This window comes from Ananas comosus, linkage group 9, assembly GCF_001540865.1.
Source record: "Ananas comosus cultivar F153 linkage group 9, ASM154086v1, whole genome shotgun sequence".
Classification (NCBI taxonomy): Eukaryota; Viridiplantae; Streptophyta; class Magnoliopsida; order Poales; family Bromeliaceae; genus Ananas; species Ananas comosus.
In genome coordinates this window covers 3015202-3036485 of record NC_033629.1, presented here as the reverse complement: position 1 = coordinate 3036485, position 21284 = coordinate 3015202, and the positions used below count along the sequence as shown (strand labels likewise).

Genomic DNA, 21284 nt, shown 5'->3' with positions numbered 1-21284 from the left:
TAATAGATAACAATAAAAGAATAAATTGCCACTAGTTCTCTTTTGACAATAAATTGATAAGAAAATAAGAGTAAAATAAATGAACTACATTCCTAGAGCTCAGGTTGAAGAAAAAGATTATTATTATCTCTCTGTAATCTATAAAAGAAAAAAAAAAAATGTTTCTCAAACCCTAATACCTCATGCAATGCTTGAATTGACCATTGACCAATAGGGAGGTGGAATTCTCTTGTAAAGACCTAAAAAACAAAAAAAATGAAGTAGATATTAGTACTCCAAGCCATCTCGAAATAGGCACACAAACTTTTTGCTTCCTTTTTAATAGATACCAACTCAAACTTCACAGTTGTTTTGATTTTAGTAACTCTGCTTTATTAAATCACGAATTTGTTAAATTTAACGCCGCCGCCCTATTAACGGTTAACGGAATTTGCAATTTCATCAACTAAAGGAGTGTTCAGAACAGTTAAATGTTAAACAAAACTACTATTCGGTGTAATACGATCTCCAATTTAATTGATGGATATAATTCGTACCGGAAGAATCAAAAGTTGAAAGAGTGCCAAGCCAAAAGAAAAAAAGTTGGCGGGTCTATTTCAAAATGGCCTATAGTTGAAATGGTCCCTGCACATTTTCACTTTTTTTTCATTTAAATTGAGCTTAAATGATGGCATATTTCTTACAATATGTAAATGTAAGCCATACCTCAATGTGTATCTCCGGATATCATGATCCAATAAGACCTTTGTATTTAGCATAATAAATGATCACAACGAAAAGCACGGAACTTATAGCTGCCCCGAAAACTACCACCTGTTTTTGATCAAGAAGAATGTAGACATGATGCTATAAATATGTCATCTTCAAATAAATATAATCCGAGATTCATAGTAAGTCCGTCAAGCTTCAAACTTACCCATGTAAAAACATAACCGTGGTCGTCGTTCCATGTGTATGGGATGTTCATGCCGAAAATTCCAGCGACTAACGAGTACAGGGTGAGGCAAACAGTGCCAGAGCTCAAGAAAAGCTCCAACTGCAATGGTAAAGAAGGGATTTTGTTTATTTGAACCACTATGTAGATAAAACAAATGCTGACAAAATTAAGTTTCTGTAAAAAAAAATGTCACCTGAATCAGCTGATTTCGATGATTATCAAGCTGCAAAGACAAACATTTAGAAACTTAGAATATGACGAGAGTCCTTTTTTCAGTTTAAAGATGTGAAAGGAAATTGGCTTAATTGCAAATTTAGTCCTGGAAGTTTGACCATGATTTTAATTAGGTAGATGTCCGTAGTGTTTCAGTTTTACAATTTCTTCGTTGAAGCTCGTTCTGTGTAACGGTTAAATCCTTTTGTTGGCCGGTAAGAAAAGATACCACATCAGCATAATCATTAGAGTTCATTGACATGACAGCATTTTAAGGTTTCGATTTTAAAATATGTAGCTGATGCGGCATTTTCTAGATACCCCTAATACTCAATTGTTACACAGAACAAACTTTGTCGACTAAATTGGCAAAAATTTGAAACTCTGAGAGCATAACAGAATTTGGATCAAACTTCAGGGACTAGGTGACTATTTGCCTCATCTTGTGCTTCTCCTATCAGCTGCAACTATCTCTGGTTGAGCATTTGAAAAATAAAAAATTCTAGGACATTTATTCGAGAAGCTAAAGTGAGATTATAAGTCCCAACACTACAAGCTCAATTTGGAGTATCCGCTTTGGTGCAAACAAAGCTCAGCTGTTCGAGGGACTTAATAGTGCTTCCGCAAATAGCACTATAACGACACACAAGCCTTGAATTCATAATTAAACCAAGAAAACTTTTATGACCCATGTACCTGAAAATTGATATAATCCTCTGTATCATCAATGTACTCGCGTAGCTGTAAAGAAATTATAGAATGTAACAAAGTTCACGAATAAAGTGGTTGAACCAAGAACGTTAGAGACCAAAGAAAGATAATATTATTCTTAAATGACATCATGCATGAATTTAATGAAAGTAAATCCAGTTTAAAGATTTGGAGAGTTATGCACACAGGCATAGTCACCACTTAGATCAGATTGAAACTTGTCCTCCTACATAGTTCTTTTATTTAAATGACAATCCTATCTGCGAAGTAACATCTGGACCAGATGAACAAGTAAGTCCCTTAAGAAAGATGCAAGATAAAAAGGTTTCCGTTCATGTTAGTGAGTGTCTACCAAACATTAACATGTTACATTCTAGCTAAATTCAGGCTATTGGCCAAAAATGAACTTACAATGAACCAAAGGTAATCAGCAATAAAAGAAAAACAATAATGCTTTAATGGCTAAGCTCATTTAGCAGTTGATTATCCTTGCATACTCCCAGCAGAGGGCCACACATAGAAATAATATTGCAAGTTTTGTCTACCTTGAGGAGACAATTTATGCACTTGAGGATGAAGGGTGTAAAGGCTTTAATGAAATTGGAAGATAAGTTTGCAGCCATGATGATAGATCTAAATGTAAGAGAGTTGGAAGGGGTGAAGTGAAGTACAAAGATCAAGAATTATAATTTCATTTGCCTGTAAGTCGACCTTAAATTTTTGTTACGTAACCCATCAACTTAATTGTGGACTGCTCGACCAAACTTCTCATCGTTAGACTCCAACATCCAACAGACTCATCAACTTTGGCTATTCAATCTGATATATTTCTAGCCAGCGTTAGTGACAGTTATCTGGTGATGGTTCTCCCAAAAGACGGCAGTTCAGATAGCATATTCACCGGAACCTTTTTTCTTTATTCTTTTCCTTATGATTTGGCATCTAGAAGTATGTACACCACAGTTGTCCAGAAATGCAAAACAAGAAAAAAGATAAGCTAAGTGTCAAGAAATGAATACCGTGATCAATTTGTTTAAAGTTCCTTCAATTTGCCTGAAATATGCCTGCAATTTTAGGAGATACCATAAATTAGGATTAAACTTTTGAAAGACATGAGAGTGAGAAAAAAAATATTTAATCTAATTGACTCTGAGAATTGATTGACTATAACAACCTCCAGTAACATCTCAAGCTCTTCAACATCATTCTCAATGTGATATGTTGCTACACTGGCCCTACTAGCTCGAGATATTTTCGAAAATATTGGTGGTGAGTTTGGAGACCAATCAGCCCTACCAGAGCCACTAATAGGCGAGGATGCTCCAGCAAGCTTTCTTGATAGGTACAGATCAGCCATGTCATTGTCATCATCCAATAGGCGTTCAAGCTCATCTCTTACCTGGATATGGCATAAAAATTAGATAATGAAGAATGAGAAGATATTGCATTGGAGAGCCCACTGCAGTGAAGCACTAAACATCAGCATCAGCTCTTCTAATGTTCATGTAGTTTGTTACTGAATGATAATGATCAAGAACCATGGACGATTAGCAAATTCATGCTGAAAAAGATACTTCTTCTCCTCCTAGCCAATAAAATGGAAAGCCACATCCAATCCATATTTTGAATGCAGAGTTAACTTGCTTTCAATGTCTTATAGGTCAATAACGCCTTGGTGGTCAAGAAAATCCCACTTAATGAGTCTCTTAATCTTTTAAAATGGCAAGATAGAAAGAAAGCCAGAGCTTTATATAGAATAAATCTGTATGCCAAAGCATCAAGTTCACAAACTAAACAGCAGAATCAGAGTCGAATCAAGAGTCAAGAAAAGAGTTAAAGAGGAAAGTGCAGTGTTCCACTGCCCACCATAAGCATCCCAAATGAACACAATCCCACATGTTTGCCCAGAGTTCATAGAGTCATTTTTATGGATCATTGATCACCAATCATTAAATCAAGAGCTTAGTGAGTAAAGTTCAGAAGAATCAGAACCATAAATTTTTACAAATGTATGCATTCAAAAACTTGAATACAAAATACTAAGTGGTGAAATTTTTTGAATAACACTCCAATAGTTTAGTGTGCTCAGGATGCACTAATCAATATGACAGAATACATGAAAGAATTCAGGCAACTTGTAGTTAGTTATGATCAATGACCACGGGAGAAGATAAAGGATCTTAACAACCTTGTTCCCTAAGAGCATATAGCCACTACCAAAAATAAAAAGTTATAAGAATTTACCAGTGAATGTCGAACGCTGAGATGATAAGTCACTATGAAAGCACCAAAAGCAAATAATAAGTGGGTCAAGTTGAAGAAAAACCCAAAAGGAAAATATCTCTTAACCAAACTGAAAATTGTGTCAATCGGTTGAAACAGTGACGAGCACACTCTGGCATATACCATGCCAGTTATTTTCTGCATGGTATGGAAGTGTACATTATTACTTTGCATGACAAATAGTACCCTTGTGTATCAATGCATGATACACGGAGATTAGCCTTAGCATTTGACAAGAGCAGCTGCAGTGCAGTTCGGTTAGGTAAGTTACAGCCACATAACTAGCATGGGATTGGCACATGATACTCCTAAACCAAGAGTGCTACAATGCTTTCCTTAGCTACAACGATTATAATGCAAACCAACCAATAATATTTAGAGGTACATGTAAATATAACATGTTGAGGGAAAAGTGGAAACAAAAAGGCACACCTTCTGAACACGAGCAATCAACCTAGTCATTGCACTCTTAAGCTTGCGAACCCTGTCCAAGTTACGGCTACTGATCTGCAAAGAGTAGGTTGCAAAAACCATAAGAATAATAGATGCTGACAAAAACAACACTAACGCTTTCTTATAATTTGCAAAACAAAATCATTCTTCTACCCTCCAGGGCGATTCAAGTAAACAACAAGTAAATAAAATGTATCAACAAATATCTGTATGCAAATCTTGCATCTTTTTGGTCATACATATAAGGGATAAGGTGACATGCCATGAATTCTTCCAATAGTACCATGTAGAAACAACAAGAAAGTAACTCACGAAAAAGATTATGGCACACCTTAGATGTCAGCTCATCTAATGCCGGGTAAGCGGCAGTTTCCAGTTCAGTGGTACGAGCATCAAGGAAGCTACAAATTGCTTCCAAAGCAACTTCCAAGGCACGAAATTCAAAAGGTGATTCTGGATTACACAATTGAAGCACAGATTAGTCTTTGGAGCAAATAATGACCCGCCAGCCACAAACGAGTATAAAATGGAGGAAGTCATAGAAAATTTCCCTATAGCCTAAATTGAAGCACAAGTGAAAAACTTCGATAACCAGGTTAATAAGCATTGAAAAGCAAACCAAGGAAATAACCTTCTCGGGAATTTCAGACAATGGCAATTTGCTTTGTTTGGTTAAATAACTTCCAGATCTTTAAAAGCGGTGTTTCTTACATGGTCTCAAGAAAGCCAATAAGGGCATGTTTGGTTCACCATTTTTAGACTATGGAACCGGAATGGAATTCATCGATTCTAATAGTTGTTGTTTGTTTTAAAGGAATCGGATTCCAATTCCCAGTCCACTTTGGAATGGGAATGGCCAAATCCATGTATGGCCCAATCCGGCTTTCAATACCGGATTGCCCCATTCCAAAATAAACTATTCAAAATTCTCTTTCACCAACACCTCCCCTCCTCTCCCTTCATCACTTTCCTCTCTCTTAATCAAAAAGCTCTCTCAAAAATTCTAGATTTCCATTCCGATATCCATTCCAATAATGAACCAAACGTTTTTGGATAATTCATCATTCCATTTCCCATTCGAAAGCAATCCAATTCCATTTCTCATTCCTATTCCAATCATGAACAACATGCCCTAAAAGCAAATTTATTTGTCCTATATATTTTAGATTGATTAATTACTCCTGAATCCTGAAACCATTAAGAGCTTCACCTATTTTAGGCTCTAGAATCGGAATGAGAGTCACTAATTCCAATAGTTGTTGTTTGTTTTACAGAAATCGGATTCCCATTCCCATTCCACTCTAAAATAGAAATGACTCAATCCATTATGGCCGAATTCACCTTTGAATCCTGGATTGGCCCATTCCAGAGTAACTACTCAATCTCTCTCTCTCACAAACACCTCCCCTCCTCTCCCTTCATCTCTCCTTTCCCTTAACCAAAACCCTCTATTAAAATCCTAGATGTCCTATTTGTCTATTTTGATTTCCATTCTAATAATAAACCAAACATTTTTAGATGATTCCTCATTCCGTTTTCCATTCCAATATTCCGATTCCATTTCACATTTTCATTCCAATCATGAAACAAACATGCCCTAAAAGCTTCTTAAGGGTGAGTTCTCTCAAAAGACACATTTGATTTTGATTTTTGACAAAATGTACCACATGTTCACTGTAACAGGTATGAATCTCTAGACAATTCATGGAGAGACCAGCAAGAATAACAAGTGCAGCTGCTAGTAAGTATGAAAGTGACTCACAATAACTTCTTTCTGAATCTTTTATCCAGAAGACATTCAAATTCTAATCTGAACCATACTTATGGATCATGTCAACATAAACTCACACGGCATAGTCATAATATTCTCCTGCAAATGCTAGAAAATAGTTAGTACTTCAAGTGCCAACTTAAAGTCAGAGTAGTCCTATTGGCCTAGGTTGTAGCTTACAAATTGACTCTGAGGACACCAGAACAACAGGGGGTCAGAATAAATTGAGAAGAACTAGCATTTTCGGTGCCTATTTTATCCCTCAAACAGAGTGAATCATGTTGAAGTTATGTTAAGATACATTGATTATTTGAAGAGAAGATTGAATGTTTCCCTACAAATGTCATACAAAATACCATACAAAAGACATGTTCTGAAAAAAACATATCTTTTCTAGAGGATAGTAGTTTTCTACAAAATAGCAGAGGTCTCTTCTCTGGCTTTTCCTTTACTTTCGAGGGGGAGAAAAAGAATAATGAGGCCTTACTTTCTCACCCTTCCTCTTAAAGTCACTTCCTTGAAATCAAACCAAACATGAGAAAGTAACTTCTTTTTCTCTCCATCCAACAGGTCATTAAGGGTAAACACAAAAACATTATACTTTTCTGCTAATGATATAACATAACAAGCATTAGGATCTTAATGCTATCTACCAGGAAGACTAATATTCTGAGACAACTAGAAAAGGTAACAACCCTAATCAAAAAGCATCAATGCCTACTATTACTCACCATCCTCTTCAGCACCTTCCACCTCATGTGGTGCGTTTGCTTCATCTTTCCCTTGGCGAGCAACGTTCGCCGGAGGTAGACGTCTGCGGAGCTCCTCGACTACAGGAACTACATGCTCTTCAGAAGGATCTCTAAGAAACATCTACCCAAGCAAAACATAACACCTTTTCAACATCTCTTATCAACAAAAGAAGCTTAACAACATTAACCAGATCTTATTTTAGGGACAATAGGGCACACAATTCTTCAATAAACAAACGATTATGCAGTATAAATACCTCCTCTGCCGTGATTATTGCCTTAATATGCTGAAAAAAAAAATAAAAAACAATTAGCAAAAAAAACCGCAAAAAAAAAAGAAGGAAAATTCACAGGGGATAGAACCAAATACCTCGAGATTAAGAACGATCGCCTTCTCCCGCCCCAGGATCGCGGAGGGATAGGAGAGCAAGGGATCGAGGATCCTCAAATCCCGAGCGTGGATCTCCACGCGGTGCATGATCGCGTACTTATCCACATCGAGCACCGTCCCCTCCCCGGTGGGTTCCACCACCATCCAGCTCCTCGCCGCCGGGGCCTTCTTCGCCGCGGCGCCACCGTGATCCGCCTCCTCCGCCGCCGCCATGAAACCCTAGGTCGTCGAAATCTCCGGGTGCTACGATCGGGGGCGCTGAGGAAGACGACGATGATCACATCGCCGCGCTACTCCGCTCTCTCCTCGGCGATTCGCGCCTCAGGGGAGGAGAGAGAGAGAGATATAGAAAGAGAGAGAGAGATAGAGAGATATATATAGAGAGAGACAGCGCCGCATCATTTGTTTGAGCCCTTATTTGCTTCGGGTTTAAATCGGCTGATCGGGTGTAACGCAATTGCGGTGTCACGGATCCAATAATTGTTGACTTGTTTCGAGTTCCGCTGAGCGGTCAACGCACGTGTGTTTTCCAGAAACCATATAAACCCAATCATTATTAAAGAGCGCCGAGATAACGCATGGTCCACAAAGAGTCAAACAACGAAACACATTATNTATATATATATATATATATATATATATAATGGCTACTATACTATTATGAGTATTGGAGCCCTCGTACTCATAAGTTATTTTCAATGATGGAGCTTTCAAATCGACGATCCACTCCGTTAAATATGATCTAGAGTATTTGAAACTTTTAGAAAATAAATTTCGTAAATTTTCGAAATCATAATAAAGTTCATCAAGTGGGCATAAAATGAATGGTCAAAATCGAACGACGTCCTAAAAAAGGATGATCGGATCCTTCAATTCAAGATCGGAGTTATTAATCTTTATCTATGTATTGAATAGAATTTTCTATCAAAAATTCAACAAATTCTGATTCTTTTACACCGTTAAACTAGCAAGTATCCCATACCGGCCGTTAAAAATTGTCAAATTTGTGACCTCTTGATCGTAAGGTAAATGATGTCGAAAAATTATAAAATTTGATTTTTAGAAGTTTTAAATGCTGTAAATAATGTTTAACGGTATGGATCGTCGATTCGGAAGCTCTATCATCGAAAACAACTTATGAGTACGAGGGCGATCGTACTCATAATAGTATAGTAGCCGAACCCTACATTAATATTAATAATGATAAAATAAATATATTTTTGACGAAAAAAAAATTGATAACTCTTTGTCCTACAAAAAATAAATAACATAATGAAACACAATTTTACTTTCTCTTTTTCCCTAACCTATAATTTTTTTTATTAAGTGCTTCTATATCATTTTATATTTTTTTTTACATGAATATTTTTAGATTATCTTAATTCTATTTACTGATATTTAGTTGTTATATTAATTTTTTACTGATTGCAATCAACAATCAAATTTAAATTTAATTTTATATTTATTCTTAAATTTTAATCTTATTTGATTTAAAATTTTATTTCATCTTAAATTAGAGTTGAAATTTAATTATATGATTTAAATTTAAATTTATAAATTTATAAATTAAATTAAAATTTGAGTTCAAATCGTGAATTAAATTTAATTTTGAGTACCAAATTAGCAATTAAAACTTTTTAATAAAAGTAGATCAAAATTAAATTTTAAAAATTTGAATTAAAGATGAATTAAAATTTTGATACTTTTAGTGTAAAGCACATACTTAAATTTTGAATTCGAAAAACATACAGAAATTATATATATATATATATATATAGAGAGAGAGAGAGAGAGAGAGAGAGAGAGAGAGAGAGAGAGAGAGAACCATATAATTATTATTGGCAATTCTATTTAAATTTGAGTTAAAATATAACAGATATTTTCTAATAAAATATAATATAGAAAAATTGCTATTTTTAAAATTCAAATTTTTGTTATAAAGTTTTGGTTAAATATACTATACAAATTTATATTAATTTGAGATACTGTTAAAATAATTGTGACGTGCATTAATACATGCATTTACTTGTGAAGGTAAAAATGTTTTTTTTTTTTTTGTTTAAACCTAGGGAATTGAGCGTATACTGAAGCAGTGATTTACTCGGAAAAAATGAAGAGCTAGTTATGCAACATTACTACTTTCTTCCTGCTTTAATTAACTTTCATATTTTAAGATTATTCATCTAATATCTCAATTTATAAATTTTCCGTAATTTTTTAAATTTTTATAGAGTCCAGCTGCTATGCTATCAATAGCACCAAGCATTTTGTACTATCAAGTTTTCTACCGTTAGATTAACCCCTTTGATCATTTTTATCCGTTAGACCATACTATTCAACCAACCACCAACTCAACTCTAGGGTAGCGTTTGGTTGGGGAATAAGGGAGGGAATAAGCCCTTGTTCCCCTCTTTGTTCCCAAACGTTATGTTTGGCTCCCAGGAACAGTAGTTTCTGAAAATCTGGAACTAGCTGGAATAAGGCTGGAACTGCTGTTCCACCCGTTTCCTGGAACAAGCTTGTTCCTTGATGAGAACAAGATTAATTAAAATCTAAATCTAATTTTAATGGCAGTAAATTATTAATTAATCTAATTAATATATTTAAATTATTATTTATTATTTTAAAAATTAAATAATTAAATAATTTATTATTTATAATTAATTATTAATAANGTTAATAATCTACTCTCAAATATTGAAAAGGCTCATCATTTACAAATACCCCATTACACTTCCTCCAAACCAACACCACTTCTCAATTTCGTGCTCCCCCACATTAGTCTACTAGAGGAACATTTACAACAAGAAAAAGATGAAAAGGGAGCGAAAAAGTTAAAAATGAGTCATATATGACTTAGTTTCTCCTCCATTAATGACTCCTTTTGCTGAAACTTGATCATGCAAGTCCGTATATATCATCAATTCGACGGGACGTGATAGTATTTCCCCTTGCACATGCAACGGTAGACGATCGGGCACGACTCGGCGACGGAGCACTTGAAGCTCACCATGACCCTCTTGCATGGAAAACACGCCCCGCAAGCGTTCGTGCAGTCGGGCAAGCTCGAACCGGTCGCGAACATTCCTTTTAGGATGTCGTCATCTCTCTCCTCCTGCGCGAAAATACAAAGCAATGAATGTCGATTCTTCGTCTTCGATCACTTTGTGTGTTTGAGCCATGTAAGCTAAAATCTTCGACTTTCATATTTGATAATCGGTGTTACATCTAAAGTTTAAACGTAGAACCAATAACAAAGCCAAACAAGCGTGAAAATAGAATCGAGACCGAAAGCAGAAGCTTCACATCGAAACTAGATTCTACAATTTAATGAAATGGTCGTTTAGCGCTTCGATGTTCTACTCAAATACAAAGTTGCATTAATACAAGAAACAATTAAACTCTATAGCCATATATATATATAAATGTAACTCATGTTCTCTCTTTGGTTTGGAAAAAGAACAACATATGCAAAACCCTTTTTTTAATGATTTCGATGGAAAGAAAACAATGTACAAACCTTAAACAAAGAGCTTGTTTCATCTCCTTCGTCATTCGAACCCGTTATATCATCTGTGAAACAAAATGCAAGCAAAATTACGCATTATTTCCATACTATCAAAACCGACGTAAGAAGTTAATACTAAATACAATGTGCGTAGAGACTCGTAAACTTACGAGGTGTTGATCGAAGACCTTCACACATTGTAGAGATCAATAAGAGCATGAATAGAAGAAGTGTATCTTTGGTGCAATAACACTTCTTCATGACTCTTTAATAATAAGAATATCTCTCTATATATGATGGCTCTTCAATGGAGGAGGCTACGTTGATATATACTTGATACCCTTCAAAAAAGGGAGGCCCAAGTGGCCTTGTATATAAAAGATTGATGAAGTGGGTCATAAATGAGTTGCAGAGAGGATCTTTGATGTCCTTCACATGATCCTCGACACATGATTCGGAAAATTCACATGAATTCTTATTAATTTTATTTAGTGCATTTGGCCCAAATTTATGAGGCAAAAGAAAAGGAAAAAAATGTATGGATAGTTCTCTTACTTTCAAAAATATTATGGCTTAGTTTGAACTTTTTACTCAAATACTTTAGCCTATGAAATCCCTAGTATATTATAATTAATTGTATCTACGCGTATTTGAAGTATCTAACATCTATCTATATATTAAGTCACCTGCTTAGCACATAAACATTTTTGTACAAGATGATCATTTTACCATTCTTCAAACCGATTGTGTTTTGGTTTAGCTGAAATAGGATTAAGAGTAACATTTTATTCGACAATTAATCGTCACCATTACTATATATATATGTAGTAATTTTCCCATAAAGATCAATCTTATTATAATAATACTTTATCAAATAATATTGGATTCTACAACTGGGCCAAAAGGACAGTAAACTGTATTATCGTGAATGCATATGAGTAAGAGCTTATTTTGCTTTATTGTACAATATAATATTATTGTTAGTCAACATTAATAGAGTATTATTTTAATAATGGTGATCATGATCAAAATTTTCAAACTATAGCTTCCGCTCTTAAAATGCACACCCTCTCTTATGCTTTCTATAAGATTAAAAGTTACGGACTTTATAAAAAGTCAAATCAAACAGACACTAATAAGCTAAACTTCTATAATCTATGTATATATAACCAAGAAAAGAAAAGGGAGATGGAGGGAGAGAGAGAGAGAGAGAGAGAGAGAGAGAGAGAGAGAGAGAGAGAGAGAGAGAGAGAGAGTTATGCTCCTATGCTTTCGAAAGTACGAAGGCCTCTGTACTTATATGTTATTTTCGATGATGGGACATCCGATTCGACGATCGGTTCTGTTAAAAATGATCTATGCTGTTGGAACTATTTAAAAACTAAATTTCGGAATTTTTTGACTTCGTTTGTCTAGTGAATGAGTAGCCTCAAAATGAATGGCTAAAAATAAAAATTTCATAAAAAATAATGATAAATACTCAAATTTCAAATCGGAAGTATTGATCTTGCTATTGATGTTAAGTAAAATTTTTTATTAAATTTTTATGTAATTTGGATTCTTCTACACCGTTGAACTTAAAAATATGCCGCCTCGGCCGTTAAAATAGTCATTTTTGAGATCTTTTGATCGCTTGGTAAATAATGTCAAAAAATTATAAAATTTAGTTTCTACATAGTTCCAATAAAAAAGATTATACCTAATGGAGCCGATCGTCGAATTGGATATTTTATCATCAAAAATATCTTACAAGTACAGAAGTATCCGTGCTTTCGAAAGTATCGAAGACGTACTCTATAAATATATATAGGGGCAATTTCATCCATACCCCTCTAAAATTTACAAATTTCGTAGATACCCCTACAAAAGTTAAAATATCATGCATACCCCTTGAAATATAAAAAATTATCATAAATACCCCTTCTGTTAAAAAACCGTCAGTTTATCCGGATCAATAATGTGTTAAGTCATGAAATGACGAATTTACCCCTAACTTCATACTACTTGAGAAATGTACTGGAGATCCCTCAACTATATGCTATTTTGAAATAATTCCTTTAAGTATGCAGTTTTTTGTTAAGACCCTTTAACTTTTAGTTTTTTAAAATTAAGAGATTTAGTGTAAAAAAAAAAGGAAATTTATTAAATTTAACACAACTTTTCAGCTAAAATAACTAAAATAATTTAATTTCAATAGGTAAAATGTATGGAGACCCCTCAACTATAGAGATTTTGATATAGGCCCATCAACTTTAAATTTTTTTTGTTGACACCCCTTTAACCTCTACTTTTTTATTTGAGTTTTTATATTTATTTCATTATTAATTTTAATAAAGTTAATATATTTAATAAATTTCTCTTTCTGTTATCCCCTCCATTAATTTTTCAATTATATCAGTGATAAAGTTAAAACCACAAAGTACTAATATAAAAATTTGGTAAACCACAGGATACAAAAGTGAATATTCAATAAAGCTTAGGTGGAGTATTTGAAGTTTTTTATATATAATTTAATGAAGAGTTAATGAAGGTGCTAATGAAAAGAGAAAAACGAAACCATAGGATAATAAAGTGATACTTTTTAAACTATATGATACTAAAGTGAAAAAGTACAAAATTACAGGGTTGGTATTTGAAGTCTACCCTAAATTATATGAAATTATTATTATAAAGAAAAAGGATAGTTTCATCAGTAATCTTATCAAACTTGTAAATTTTGTGAATACTCCTCTAAACTTTAAAATATCATAAATACCTCTTCAAACACATAAAATTATCATAATTATCTTTGCCGTTAAGGACATGTCACTCTATCCGGATTAAAATATAGTTAAATAAGAGTTAAAATATAGAATGATAAATTTCTCCCCAAAAGTTAGAATGATATATAGAATGACAAATTTCTCCCCAAAAGTTAGAATGATATATTTGACAGGAAATAACTAATTAATGCTAAGGTAAGAGGGCATTTATGAATAGTGTTAATATACTAATTAGGCTTCTTATACTTAAATGAACTGTACAGGGTAAAAATGGCATTTATAATTTATTCGGTTAGATTTTGACGGCCGGTTAACAGTAGGGGCATTCATGAGTATTTTTTGAATTTAGAAGGGCATTTATGATATTTTCAACTTTAGAGGGTTATTGATGAAATTTCAGTCTCCCACGGGGGTACCTATGAAATTTTCCCATATATATATATATACTCCATTTCTAGGGGTGGAAACGAGCCGAGCTCGAGCGAGCTTATGTCAGCTCAAATTCGGCTTGAAATTAATTTCGAGCCTAAATCTAGGCTCAAGCTCGGCTTGAAATTAATTCGAGCCGAGCTCGAGCGAGCCTAATTTCGAGTCGAGCCGAGCTCGAGCTCTAAACGAGCGGATTGAAATTCTCGACATTATATAATCAATAGTTTAATTTTTATAGAACATTACCTATAATTTGATGCAACATGTTCAATAGTTCAAAATACAAAATAATTGTAAGAAATGTGAGCTAGGGTGACTGTCTGACTGGGTGAGGATGAGAGAGAGAGAGAGAGAGAGAGAGGGAAAAAAAATTAGGGATTTGAAAATTTGAATGTTATCATGTTTTAGGGTTACGTGCAACAGTGAAATTCACTACAACAAAAACGGTCTATAGCGACACTTTTAAATGTAGGTACATGTCAAAAAAGTGCTGCTAGCTAAAATTACCGACACTTTTAAAAAGTGTTGCTATATGTGGGGTCGCTAGGTATATAGTGACAGTTAAAGAGTGTCGCTATAACCTAAAAGAGTGCTGCTAATTTACCAACACTTATTTAAGCATTTAGCAACCGCCGAAACTCTATCTCGTTGGCTGCGGTGGCGGAGGAGGACGACAGTAAAGGCTCTTCGTCTAGAATTTCAGTGGATTGAGTGAAGAGAGAAGAAAAGATGGTAATTGATTTTTCTTTTTTTTTTCTTTTCTGTTTGTAATGGGGCCAAATGGACTGAGTGTGGTGGGTTGAGTAGAGTAATCTTTTATTTTTGGTTGGATTGGGCTTTATATTTAGGCATTAGTAGATGTGTTTTTAAATTTTAGCATAAATGGGACACTTACTCAAAAGTGTCCCAAACATGTGTTCCTATAACCTAATTCTGCTGTAGTGAGTCTGAAAAATAGAGTGTGTTATGTAATTTAGAATTGGGCTCAATTGCACGGTTGTACTTGTTGGGTTTATTTTATGGGCCAACAATAATTACCCAAATTAAATTAAAGCCTATATATAATTAATATATATATTTTCGAGCTTTCGAGCTTTTCGAGCCTAATTCGAACGAGCCGAGTAATACTCAAGCTCGGCTTGAAATGAATTTCGAGCCTTTTATTTTGTTCAAGCTCGGCTCATTTAATTTCGAGTCGAGCTCGAGCGAGCCGAATATCGAGCCGAACACGAGTCGAACACGAGCCGGCTCGCTCGTTTGCCAGCCCTATCCATTTCTTTATCAAAATGCTAGTATCTTACATTGTCTATGATATTGCCCCCCGTTTGTGCCGGACCAGAATGTACCAGGTTTGTTGTCGTGTCATGTCGTGCCGTGCCAGCGGGCCATAAACCCTCAGACACAGCCTAGGTTTTACATTACCGTACTCTGCCTGGGGACGTCAATGGATGCGAATGGGCAAAATTTTATTCGATACTAAAGAGATACAGATTCGAGTATAAATATCAAAACTAAAAACCTGATGAATTTAAATTCAACTATGAATTTAATTTCAAGCATATGCTTAATAGATATTTGAATTTATATTTTAAAATTTTAGATTTAATATAATATATTTTAAAATATTGTAAAGAAAAATAATTGTTCCGAAATCAAGCTTTCGGATTCGGATTTGAATTTCAAATTTTTGATTGAATTCGAATTTGAATATAGATACATCAAATCCATCGGATTTGGGTTTGGATCCGGGTTCAGGCTTTTGAAAATCTGCCCCGTTGACATCCCTACATGTACCATCCAATAAGTCAAACATGTAAGAACAATATTTTAGAAATATTCACATTTAGCATCTCAGATTCCTCATTGAAGTGCCCAGTGGCAGATTTTGCATCACAATTCCCCCAGCTGGTGGTGGAAAAAGCACAACCGCATAAGTTTGAAGAGGATTATGCTGAGTTTGATGATTGTAGTTTCGACCAATTATCGCAAGAAATATCGATATAATTCCATCTTTAGCTGCGCGGCAGCAACAAAAAAGAAAAAGTTGCACATGACAAAACAGAAGAAAAGATTGCAATTGCTCAAGCAATGTAGATACTTTGAAGATAAATAGTGCGGTTTTGGGGACAATATTTAACTTTTTCTCATGCTTGCATTACACAAGAATCTCTCAGCTTCAGTTACTGACACTGCTCGCCATTCGGTCTATGCCTGTTACAACAGAGAAATTCAAATTTTAATCAGCTTTTCAAGCATCCACCATTAATTAGACAAGAAGAAAAGAATAAAAAATCACAAGAAGATGATGGTATTTCGGAGTGAATTGTTTTCAGGCAACAATTTCTTACGGAAAAAATAATCAACTGATGTGAAGGTGCAAATAAATGGGGCAAATTCCACGAAATGCTATGAACATCAACATACTTATGGTGTATATTTGAGCTAGTAGTGGTTTAGAGCAAGTACTCTTTCGGTTAAGTAATGTTAACAAATTTTCGTGGTTCTTTCTAGCATGTTAGTTTTACTATTGAACACAGATTTCCCGGACCTATTTTAGACGAGAAAAGAGGAGGTACAACAAACAGATAGAACTTTAATCAGATGAAGGTCACACGCTTTAGTCTCTACACAAGATAAAAATAAGATATTTATCTTACGGATTGAATTCACTCAAGAGAATCAATGAATGGATTGGAAGCAGGTTTCTCAAGTTCAATAATCTAGTAGTGGGTTCTAATTTAACAAAAAAAAATTAATTAGAATTCTTTCCTTCATAATCTCTTAATATAGCAAAGCATAATTTCATACAAGAACACCATTAAATTAAAGAAGTCGTACAACTATTTGGAGGTAGCAAAGTTGTCTTCAAAGAGATGGATTTGTTCAGCATGATATGATCATTTCAAAGTATCAACTAAACCTGTTTCTTCTTCTTCCTATGTCTGCGTTTCCTCCGTGATTTATGAGCATCAGAATTGGAACTCAGGTTGCTACTATGATCTCCTTGTACATTCGCTGTTGGTCTCCACTTTTTGGAGGAAGAGCTGCTTGTGCTATTTGATGTGTTGCTTGATGTGGATATATCGAACTTCTTTATAAATTTACCTCTGTTTGGAGGTAATGATCGAGGAGGCGGCATGAGAACTCGAGCAGATATTTGCCTCTGCACCAAAATATAACAAAGTCAATGTGAAAGGCAAACCATCAGACATACAAAAACAGAAATCATAGCAGCATTGCAAAGAAACCTGATTCTTTTCATCACTTGACATGCCAGAGGTTGCTTTCCCAGAAGCGCTGGATGCTTGCTCCCTAAGCACAAAGTAACACAAGTATTAGCATCAAAGGACATAAGACTTTCGCTGAACAAATTTTAGAATTTTGACCGATCAAAATATTATAAGATCTAGTTTGTCATGTATCTGATATCTAAATGATACCTTCTCAAGGATATCACTTATGACAGTTGTGAGCAACACAACATAGAAAATATGTCAGCACATGATAATGTGCTAAAGCCTTTTAGAGTAGATATCGATAGCTTCCCAAATACCTTAGCATATAATTTATTTTGTTCTTTGTACCCAGCTACTCATACTGTCTTAGCATATAACTTATTTTATTCTTAGTTTATCTATCACTGAACCACTACTTTCAGTTTACAAATCATAACTGGAACACTATCATATCAAAAGTGTGACGTGGAGTGTCCCAAAATGTAAGTTTACTTTTAAGAGAACAACCCTAAACTTAAAAAAAGACTTGTCTATTATCATAACATATTATGCCGTACACACACACTAACAGAGACATAAAGAAAATGTAGGAAGTGTCTGTTAACTTATGAGCGTGTTTATGTGTCGATACAAAGCTAGCACTAGATAATAGATAGTACTAGATAATGAACCCCATAATCCAAAAGCCCATACCTCTTCAAAAAAAATACTAGCTAACTAAAAACTTTGGCGAAGATGAAATGTAGAATGTACTTGAAAATAAATATTCAAGATTATTATGTTGCATCAGGTAGTTTGGTGAAAGAAGCCAGAATATGCAGCATGAGAACTTAAAACTGGAAAAGCTACCTTTAAGGTTCCTTATGATTAGAGAAATGATGCATCTAGTTAAGTATCTTCAGAGCCTACCCAAGCAAACAATGAGAAGAAATCTAATGTATATTAAATGGTTGAGAGAGAAAAAGACTGATCACTGTGGTTCAAACTTTCTCAGCTAAGTATGTTCAAACTAATCCAAAATTACTGAAAAACGAGAAAGAGGGAAAGAGGGGGGCAGGGACAGATCTAAGGCTTGGTTAGCTAAAAACAATCATCTTCATGTAGAGTCAGGGGGAAAAGATAAGAAAAAACAAAAAAGGGATGTAACATATGCAAATTTCATACTTTGTACTTTTGTCTGTCCACTCATCATCTGCCTCTACTTCATCGCTTGAACTTCCAGACATGAAGAAGTCATCCTCGCTCATGTCTAAAGCATCATCATCACTTGCTGTCTCTGTTTAGAAAACAAGAAACTATTCAGCACATCAGAAGATGCTAAGAGGAACTATATCCTGCTAACGTACAGAATTTAACGAGAAACACAGTAAATGGTTAAAGGATAAAGTGACAACAAGCGGAAGGCACCAGTAAAAAAACTAAGGAACAAGAATTATTACATAACTATACCAAAATGAGACTATTTAGAATGATCTTAAAGTAAAATGTTCAAGAATGTGATGACCTTCTAAGTCTTTCCCGCTAGCTGCAGCAGCCACAAGATTGTCTTTGATTTGCTTCCGCAACTTATTTCTTTTTTCCACAATAGTAGGATTATCCCCACCAGCAAACAATGGTACATACTTTTCTGTCTTTGGGAAGAACTGCACCAGGAAAAAAAAAAAAAAAAACTTGATATAAGCTATCAAGAGACTCTTCTCAACTCCGAAACAGATGTAAACATAATTATCACCATTTGCATACTTAAAACAACACTGTGAAAGCAAGGTGCCCAAAAAAAAAAAACTCTAATTAGAAATTCATGATTTAAATACATAGGACAAAGTCATAAGACTGCATTTTCATTAAACAAATAAAGGATGACATAAAAAAAAAAAAAGACATCAAGCTCAGCTTCTATAAAATCACTTGACCAAACAATTGTCCAGATGCATTGTTTAAAATAAATAAATAAATTATTCATTGAAATTCTTGCCATTAGCTTACCCTAACATATTCAAGATCTTCTCGTAATTTTGAAAGTTGATCAGATATTCTTCCCTCTTCAACATGATCAGATGATGAGCGTTGTTGCTTTTCAAGTCGTCTTATCATCCTCTCTATCTTTCTTCTCTCTAGTTCAAACACAAAGAAACTCGAGACAGTAGGACCAATATAAAGAATATATATTAAAGATATCATTCTACGAAGAACTCCGAGGCAAATGAGAAAATACCAAAGAATTTTATTTTTCTATTTCGCAACTGTATTTTGCGTTCTATAGCCAGTCTAGTATGAATTTCCTGCTGTCTTTTCAGTTCTTCCAATTTCTTGACTTGAGCTTCCCTGACTTCATGAGGGAGGTCCTTTAAACAACAAAGAAATATATTACCACACAGAGGCACAGAAGAATACAAGATTAATGTCGTAAAATTAGTCCGAATAAGTGTAGCAAGACAACAGCATTTACAATTTTACGATTCCAACATGAACCATAGTGATATCAAAATCTGAAAAAACTATGATAACAAAAACAAATTTACACAATTGTGTGTATTAACTAGTTGATGTCAGCCTACACTAGTTCTTCTTGTTCATAGTCGTATAGCTTCTCAGAGAGATTGTAAAACCAAACAGAAGTGACAAAATTGTGAGATGTACTAATTTAAATAACAATTTCAGTTTCTCAAGTCGATTGAGAGGTTAGTAAAGTTCACTTCAGTAGGAGATTTAATGGAAGCCAACGAATTCACAGTGTCAGAATATACCAATGCATCTATTGTGGGCAACTTTTCCCTCTAACCTAAACAAAAATTAAGAAGCAAATCAAAACACTTCTTAATGTTCAAGGCATCGAATATATCTCGCGTAAAAAAGTCCGAAGACGAATGTGATATTTGAATAAAAGTGAAAGCATTATTTGGTGCAATTTACCCACAATTTAATCGCATTCACATCTCATTTAAACATAATCTTATTAACAACGTAAACTACACAACCCAAATTCCCTATTCTTGGCTTCTGAACTGCATTTAATAAACTACCACTAATCATTCAAAACCTACCAGATTAAGGGGATCAATAACCAGAACCCTAGCTCAAATCAACAGCCAAAATTGGGGGAAATTAAGGGATTTTTCAATTCAAATCTAGGGGAAAGCGTTTTGCGAGTACCTTGCGGAGCAATCGCTCGGTGGATCGGATCTGGTTCTTGAGGGACGCCGACCTCTGCTTCTTCCCCTTCTTGTCGAGCCCTAGCCCCTTCGATCGGCGCCCGAGGGGGCGCCGCTCCTCGATGCGACGCCGCGCGTAGCCGCCGTGCGCCATCGGCGACGAGCTCCTCCGATCGAGTTCAGGTAAGGGTTTTCAGGTTTCTAGGGCTATGGCGTTAGGGTTAGGGTTTCGATTTTGGTTTGGTCGGAAGAGAGGTTGGGTGGTGGGGGCGCTTCATGGCGTCGGGTTTGCGGAGGCGGTGACCCGTTAACCCTATCTTATCTGTCACGTGCGACCGTGCTGAAGGGGTCTCGGGGTTTGGAGGAGTCACGTGCGAACGGATGGAATGAGGAGTCAAAAATCACGATCAACATTGACATTATAAGTATTTAATTATTATTATTTATTATTTAGTTTCATTGTATAAAAAAAGTTTATGTACAGTATTATTTTAGTATTATGCTTAATTATAAAATATATTAATTTTTAGACAAATTTAATAGATATAAATTTGTCTAAAATTTACTTTTTATTGGCTAATAAAAAATAATTTGTACTAACAAAAAATAAAATTAGCTAACTTAAGTTATTGCCTTGATAAACATATATCCAATCAGTTTGATTAAAATCGAATTGGTTCAATGGT

General features: G+C 34.7%; 3 protein-coding genes across 4 annotated transcripts; all 3 read right to left on the bottom strand.

The window, feature by feature from the left end:
• On the bottom strand, positions 4-7902 carry LOC109715709 (magnesium transporter MRS2-I-like). Its single transcript, XM_020240841.1, has 12 exons — positions 7491-7902; positions 7378-7407; positions 7100-7241; positions 4929-5050; positions 4577-4651; positions 3036-3260; positions 2881-2925; positions 1847-1891; positions 1131-1160; positions 917-1036; positions 706-813; positions 4-239 (listed from the first exon to the last, which is right to left on the bottom strand). The coding sequence occupies exons 1-11, from the start codon at positions 7722-7724 to the stop codon at positions 727-729; spliced, it is 1155 nt and encodes a 384-aa protein (XP_020096430.1). The 5' UTR covers positions 7725-7902; the 3' UTR covers positions 4-239; positions 706-726.
• Positions 10216-11327, bottom strand: LOC109715916 (protein EPIDERMAL PATTERNING FACTOR 2-like). Its single transcript, XM_020241155.1, has 3 exons — positions 11190-11327; positions 11032-11084; positions 10216-10626 (listed from the first exon to the last, which is right to left on the bottom strand). The coding sequence occupies exons 1-3, from the start codon at positions 11278-11280 to the stop codon at positions 10432-10434; spliced, it is 339 nt and encodes a 112-aa protein (XP_020096744.1). The 5' UTR covers positions 11281-11327; the 3' UTR covers positions 10216-10431.
• LOC109715128 (rRNA-processing protein EFG1-like) lies at positions 16181-20891 on the bottom strand. 2 transcript variants are annotated; one of them, XR_002217513.1, is made up of 8 exons: positions 20600-20891; positions 19662-19791; positions 19433-19560; positions 18951-19089; positions 18611-18722; positions 17459-17522; positions 17049-17373; positions 16181-16421 (listed from the first exon to the last, which is right to left on the bottom strand). XR_002217513.1 is itself a non-coding variant. In XM_020239960.1 (8 exons), the coding sequence occupies exons 1-8, from the start codon at positions 20750-20752 to the stop codon at positions 16416-16418; spliced, it is 975 nt and encodes a 324-aa protein (XP_020095549.1). In that variant the 5' UTR covers positions 20753-20890; the 3' UTR covers positions 16181-16415. The 2 variants fall into 2 exon arrangements, 1 of the variants encoding a protein (XP_020095549.1); XM_020239960.1 differs by having other exon boundaries at positions 17131-17373; positions 20600-20890.

Bases quoted from the DNA above. Each gene is read 5' to 3' on its own strand.
- LOC109715916 (XM_020241155.1), bottom strand. From the start codon at position 11,280: ATGAAGAAGTGTTATTGCACCAAAGATACACTTCTTCTATTCATGCTC. The intron at 11,085-11,189 runs GTAAGTTTACGA...TTTGTTTCACAG, and splicing joins AGGTCTTCGATCAACACCTC to ATGATATAACGGGTTCGAAT. The intron at 10,627-11,031 runs GTTTGTACATTG...ATTTTCGCGCAG, and splicing joins AAACAAGCTCTTTGTTTAAG to GAGGAGAGAGATGACGACAT.
- LOC109715709 (XM_020240841.1), bottom strand. From the start codon at position 7,724: ATGGCGGCGGCGGAGGAGGCGGATCACGGTGGCGCCGCGGCGAAGAAG. The intron at 4,652-4,928 runs GTGTGCCATAAT...TACTCTTTGCAG, and splicing joins TAGATGAGCTGACATCTAAG to ATCAGTAGCCGTAACTTGGA. The intron at 2,926-3,035 runs GTTGTTATAGTC...CTAAAATTGCAG, and splicing joins AGCTTGAGATGTTACTGGAG to GCATATTTCAGGCAAATTGA.
- LOC109715128 (XM_020239960.1), bottom strand. From the start codon at position 20,752: ATGGCGCACGGCGGCTACGCGCGGCGTCGCATCGAGGAGCGGCGCCCC. The intron at 19,090-19,432 runs GTAAGCTAATGG...TTCCTGGTGCAG, and splicing joins AAGATCTTGAATATGTTAGG to TTCTTCCCAAAGACAGAAAA. The intron at 17,523-18,610 runs GTATGAAATTTG...CTTTGTGCTTAG, and splicing joins TGGACAGACAAAAGTACAAA to GGAGCAAGCATCCAGCGCTT.